Source organism: Olea europaea, chromosome 9 (assembly GCF_002742605.1).
Source record: "Olea europaea var. sylvestris chromosome 9, O_europaea_v1, whole genome shotgun sequence".
In the NCBI taxonomy this organism is placed as follows: domain Eukaryota; kingdom Viridiplantae; phylum Streptophyta; class Magnoliopsida; order Lamiales; family Oleaceae; genus Olea; species Olea europaea.
The window spans coordinates 2046508-2053182 of NC_036245.1; the positions used below are offsets into that span (position 1 = coordinate 2046508).

A 6675-nucleotide genomic window follows, 5' to 3' on the forward strand; every position below is an offset into this window, starting at 1 on the left:
TGTATGGAATAAAAACATAAGTTGACTGATCAAGATAAATAAATTAAAGTTGGGTGACCAATATGGAACTACTCTGTAAGTTGGTTGACCTTTAGTGAAATTGTTTCTAATATGGCTTAGCTCCGAAGTATCAAAATGAAGGGCTTCGGAACTGTACATTTACGTCCACAACAAAATTTAATTGATTATTATTCGGTTTAGCTTAAAAATTTGCTTTTATTAAGCTCAAATTTGGTTCCCAACTTCTAAAAATTATTTCTCACCATACTCGTTTTCATTTGCACATTTTTCAATAAAATAATTTGCATATAAACTCATAACTTTTCAATCATATATTTACACATGGGCTAAATTCTATTTGTGAATAAAAATCGCACCATTGCTACTCTAATTCTACCATAGATAGAGCTTTGTTACCCGATATAATACGAACCCTTTCTCGATTTTCTCACATTGTTGTATTTTTTCTCTCTACTTTATAACATCTTATCAGCACAATAACTTGATTTTTTTTCTCCGCAAAATTGCTGAATCTAGGCAACTTGCAAAATTGTGATAATGGTTAATATCTCAACGATCCATGGTTTGATCAGTTGTAATTAAACAACACATTATTGTTCTTCAAATTTAACTGTTAAGTTCGACATCTAACAGTTGATTAGTGAGTAATCTCTATCTAAATAGTGTCGAAATTTGATCTATCAAATCTGAAAACTACTTTAACTCAATAGCAATATTTAGATTGCGAATAATTTAGCCACGTTTGGTGGCCATTATTTATCAAAAACAATAAATGGTTGAAGACGAGTATGTAAAAAAATAATAATAATAAATAAGTTTTAATTTAAAAGTCATTAAACAGGGGTTTAATTCTTACAAAGCCCTTGATTATATTTTCTATGATTGACTGTATATTATGATTTGTGAATTTTTCTTTGAATTCTTTTTAATTTTTTTGCCTAACAATATATGTTGTAAATGTTCGAAACATAAATTCATATTTTATTAATATCTTGCAAAAACTTTCCGTAGTTATTTTTGAAAAGGTTCAATTTAATAAATACTAATAATTTAGAAGAATATTGTTATGTCGACGTTAATAAACATATATAAACTTATACATATAATATTCTAGAAGATATTGTGTTATTGCATCTGATGAGCATACATTATAAGATCTACTTTTAATTACGCCTTTCTTAAAAAAATAAAAATAAAAAATCTTAAAATTCTACTAATATTACAAAAGAACAATATGTTGTAGCTGCTCATATACATATCCCTGAGGAATATTTTGTTGTAGCTCATGAAGAAGTAGAACTTTACATTTTGTTAATGTTTCAAAAGAATATTAATTACTTCCAAATAGCAGAAATATTTAAGATCTAATATTTTATAAGATGTTATGCTATTGCTCTTGAAGAGCAAATTATAGGGTCAATCCTTTAGAATAATAATTTGTTATTATTTTTGAAGAAATAAAGGAATAAACTTCCTCTACAGACCCATTTGCACAGGGTCTGTACAGGGCCTCTCACATGGGGATGGACCCCACATGTGTACCCCATGTGTGGGGTCCACCTCCATATGAGAGCATCTGTACATACTCTTTGCAAATGAGTCTGTACGAATAACACAATTCAGAAGTAAATGTTATATTAATGTTACTTGATCCCATAAAGAAGCACTAGTTTGGTTTAAGCAATATTTTCAATGAGTCTTGTGTTATGCTCTCAAAATAGCACAAGTCTTGAAAATGAGTTATGTGGATTATATATACACTGTGTTTTTGTTTCTGAAAAAGCATAAACTTTGTAAATCAATTTTCTATAAAACTGAACATTGATACTACCAAAGAGGAACGACTTCAATATTTAACTATTTTAAGCATGAAAATTCTAGAAGAAATTAATAATACGATTTAATCGCATGAAAAATATGTGTATGTGTATTTTTAGTGTAATTCATTTGAAAAATTAGCTAATTAGTCAAATTAAATTTTGATATGTTGTTTAACTAATAAAATTACAAATTGCATCACTATTAATGTTTCAATTTGAACAATATTCTTAAAGCAATACGTCGACATGCTTAGTAATGTGTTATATTTGATCAACGTTGTTAAAATACGATTCTGGTTTCGTTAAATATTATTATTTTTGTCATATATGAACATTTACATCTTGATTATGTCCAAGGAGGGATTTTATAAATATTGTTATATGGAAACATGATCACCAAGCTCATATTATTGTTAGATAGGTTTAATGGTAACTAATTCATCCAAATAGATTGTGCATGGTTATTGATATAAGCTAGCTTAGAGAACCACCCCCAACGACGAACAAGGCGTGTCACTACATGTCGACGCAAAGCCATCAACCCCCCGGGGGCGCTCTGCCTCTACGCGGGACCATCTAACCCCCGGAAGCGCTCTACCTCTACGCGAGGCCATCGACCTCTCGAGGCGCTATACCTCTACGCAAAACCATCTACCCCCGAAAGTGACCTATGTGGCCACCCCCACACTTAGCCAAAAATCTCAGGTAATTTGACAAAGTTCCATGGTGGTTATTACGAGCACAACATCCAGGTGGGAAGTTAGAGATCCCCCAGGAGAACGTGGGTTAATGGGGAAGCCAAAGTGGGACACGTGGCACCACGATCGCCCGGCACTCACCCGACTTCCAGCACCTATAAATACCCCCCAAGGCGACACAGGTAAGGGGATTGACATTTTTTTAAACTATCTGAACTCCATCCTTATTTCTCCTAACACATACTGATTCTTACACCGGAGGTAAAACGGGGGAGAAAGCCCCGCCCTCACTTTTTAGGTTGTATACGCTCGCCGGAGTAGCAGGAACGCCAATGGCCACTAGGTAGATCAGGAACTATTATTCCACCACAATGTCATTGATGCGGTCTGTGGGAAGTTTCTTCCATTGAACACCAAAGTCATATCAAGAAGACAAACAAGAAGTGACACGTGTTTGAGAGCAGCAACGACGGAGACGGAGTCGAAATCAGTCGCTAGAGGCCCCGACCCGCCACCGCCATCGCAGTATGTGACACAAAGCCAGTTTAGCGCCCTGGAGACCCAGCTAGCGGCTATGATGACCTTCTTGTAGAATCAAATGCTAGGAGCCGCCCTCCTGCCGCATTCGGTGGAAGCCGCGCCGCCACCCCAGGAGATGCACATAGAAACTCCGCCTGTCATCCAACTGGTAACTGCATGCTCGGGGGCTCCAGGGGCTACGGTCTTGTAGCCTAACCCACCCATGGCGGATCTGGAACGGAGGATGGAGGAGATCATGACACATAAAATAAATTATACAATATCAAAGAGAAGGATAAGAGTAGCCAGATGGTCTTAGAAGATGACCCATTCGCTCCTGAAATTATGGCGGCCCCCTTACCTAAGGGCTTCAAGCAGCCTATGATAGAAGCTTACGACGGGGTCATAGATCCACTTGACCATCTCCGGACCTTCGTTGATTTAATGAGGCTCTATGCAGCACCTGATGCAGTCATGTGTCGGTCTTTTCCCCCGACCTTTAGGAGAGAAGCCAGAGACTGGGTAGCGACACTTTCCCCCCGATCTATCTGAAAATTTGATGAAATTTTCAGGAGCTTTGTGGCCTACTTCCTTAGTAGTAAAAGAAAGAGGAAGACGGCCATCAGGCTGATGCAGGTGGTCCAGGAGAAGGACGAGTCTCTGCAAGAGTATCTGGCCAAATTCAACTGAGGTCAACAGTGGTGATTGCGTTGATGAACGGAACTCAGAATCGAACCTTCAAAATGTAACTTTTCAAAAACCCTCCAGAGTCAATGCACGACCTATTGAAAAAGGGAGACAAGTATGTTGATGCTAAAGAAGTGGAGAAGGTCACAAAACACCTTAGAGAGGGATGGGAAATGGAAAGTCAAAAGCGAAAGGTGGGAGACAAGAAGAGATCTGCCCAAGGAAAATAAGCCAAGGAATGTGCAGACGGGTAAGGGAACCATCCAAGACCGACAAGTCAGGCAAAAATGGGAGGAGCCCAGGACGTTCACCCCTTTAAACACCCCATGCGCGAAGCTATTGATGGAGATACAAGATATGAAGGAGCTTGAATGGCCGAGGCCCATGGTAATGCTACCCGCAAGAGAAACCAAGGCAGATATTGTTATTTCACAAGGATCACAGGCACGATACGGAAGAGTGCCTGCAGCTGAAGGAGGAGATCGAGCGCCCCCCTAAGACGAGGGCTCTTGAGTAAATATGTGAAGGACAACTGGAGTAAACAAAAAGTGGAGGACTGCCCCCGCCTAGGGCGGGAGTGATAAACGTGATTGCAGGAGGTGGAGATTCAAACTCAGCAAGGAAAAAGTACACACGTTCTCTTGGGATCTGTTCCATCCAAAGGAAAGCGAGGTTTAGTCAGAACAACACTTTTGGCGAGGAGGATTTGGTGAGCGTAGCCCACCCCCATGACGATGCCTTGGTGATAGTAGGCGACATAGCTGATTTTGACGTCAAGAGGGTGGTAGTTGATGGGAGAAGCACTGCAAATGTACTTACATGGGATGCTTTTTTGGGCTTAAAGATCCCCCCTAACAAGTTGAAAACAGTAATCACCTTCTTACAGAGCTTTGGAGGGGCCACGGTAATTCGAGAAGGGACCGTAGAACTCCCTGTCACGCTTGAGACATATCCGACCGCTGTAGTAATCGTTGCAAGCTTCTTAGTTGTAAAAACTCCCATGGCCCATAATGCGATCTACGGTCGGCTATTGCTGAACGCAACTGAAGCCATCCCCTCGACCTATCACCAAGTCATGAAATTCCCAACCAGCAGGGGAGTCGGGTGTGTGCGAGGGGACCAGCAAGCATCCAGGAAATGATATGTCAACAGTATATCAGTGAAGAGAGCACCATCGATCATGATGTTGGAGGTTGAACCTCTGAAGGGACGGATCGAACCACTTGACATGATTGAAAGGATCTCTGTATCAAAAGGACGGGAATTTAGCATCGGGAACGGTTTGGAATCTGATGAAAAAGTGAAGTTGGTAAGGTGTTTGGCAGATAACCTAGATGTTTTCGCATGGAGCTCAAATGACATTACTGGGATCAGCCAGCCATCGCCTCTACGTCTTCCCTGGAGCTAAACCAATGAAGCAGAAAAAGAGGAACCTCGACCCCGAAAGGCAGGAAGTGGTAAAAGTGGAGGTGGAAAAGCTACTGCAAGCTGGTTTTATTTGAGAGGTGCAGTACCCTGAGTGGTTGGCCAACATCATGTTAGTTAAGAAGTCAAACGGAAAATGGCGCATGTGTGTAGATTACACCGGACTTAACAAAACATACCCAAATAACTCATGCCCACTCCCCCAGATAGACCACCTGATCGACGCCACGTCAGGTCATGAAAGACTTAGCTTCCTAGATGCATTTTTTGGGTACCATCAAATCTCTATGGCTAAGCTCGACACAATATTGTTACATGACCATGCCATTCAGCCTCAAAAATGCTAGAGCAACCTACCAAAGGATGGTGAATAGAGTCTTTCGAGAGCTAATCGAAAGTGTAATAGAAGCCTACGTCGACGACATGGTAGTGAAAAGTGTCAAGGCTATCGATCATGTGGCTTGTCTACAGAAAGTATTTGATGTGGCCCGACATAATAACTTGAAGTTCAACCCGAAAAAGTGTCTTCAGTGACGAAGCCCTCAATCGCTTCATGAGTCGGGTGGCGGATAAGTGCTACCACTTCTTTAAAGCCATATGGGGCTCCACCAATTTCAAGTGGACTCAAGAGTGTGAAGAATCGCTGGAATCCTTAAAAAAGTCACTACAGTAGCCTCCTATTTTGACCACCCATGCCCGGATGACCTACTGTGTCTCTACCTAGTGGTGTCACCACGGGCAGTTAGCGTTGTTCTTGTGAAAGAACTCTCAAAGGCACAAAAATCGGTCTACTGCGTCAGTTAGGTCCTCAAAGGTGCAGAGAAAAGGTACAGTCTGGCCGAACAGCTGGTGTTCGTGTTGATTGTTGCAGTGAGGAAGCTTAGACCTTACTTTCAATCTCATACGATGCAAGTAATGACTGACCAACCCATCAAGTAGATCCTACATTGACCAAAAACCTCTGGGAGGCTACAGAAATGGATGATCGAAATAAGTGAATTTGACATTGAATTTAGGCCCAGGACGGCCATCAAAGCACCGGCTCTGGAAGACTTCATTGTCGACCTCACCATCCCGACAGAGCCCCCAGAAGGGTAGAAGGCAGATTGAAAAATCTTTGTAGATGGTTTCTTGAATGCAGAGGGATCAGGAGTAGGAATCATAATGATCGGACCAGACTCCGAAGAATTGGAATACTTGCTGCGCTTTGAGTTCCCCACTACCAATAACGACGTTGAGTATGAGGCAGTCATTACAGGCTTAGGTCTGGCAACAAGGCTGGAAGTGACTTCACTGGAGGTATGCAGTGACTCATAGTTAATAATAGGGCAGGTATCGGGAGAGTACGAAGCAAAGGATGGGAGGATGGCAACATACCTAATGAAAGTAAGGGATTTGCAAAGAGGGTTCTCAAACTTTAAGATGATGAAGGTCTTGCGAAGAGATAATGAGCGCACAGATGCACTAGTAAAGCTTGCATCGGCCAACCCAAAAAACTTTCCTCG

At 41.2% G+C, this 6675-nt stretch overlaps 1 protein-coding gene across 1 annotated transcript; it reads left to right on the top strand.

Annotated features, from left to right (window-relative positions):
• The first annotated feature begins 3862 nt into the window (after positions 1-3862).
• LOC111400116 lies at positions 3863-4886 on the top strand. The gene is made up of 2 exons (XM_023027562.1): positions 3863-4233; positions 4295-4886. The coding sequence occupies exons 1-2, from the start codon at positions 3863-3865 to the stop codon at positions 4884-4886; spliced, it is 963 nt and encodes a 320-aa protein (XP_022883330.1).
• The last annotated feature ends 1789 nt before the right edge of the window (positions 4887-6675 follow it).

What these genes read in the sequence shown, in the direction of transcription:
- LOC111400116 (XM_023027562.1), top strand. Translation starts at nt 3,863, where the DNA reads ATGTTGATGCTAAAGAAGTGGAGAAGGTCACAAAACACCTTAGAGAGG. An exon ending in GCTGAAGGAGGAGATCGAGC is followed by an intron (nt 4,234 to 4,294) that starts GCCCCCCTAAGA and finishes GTAAACAAAAAG; the next exon opens with TGGAGGACTGCCCCCGCCTA.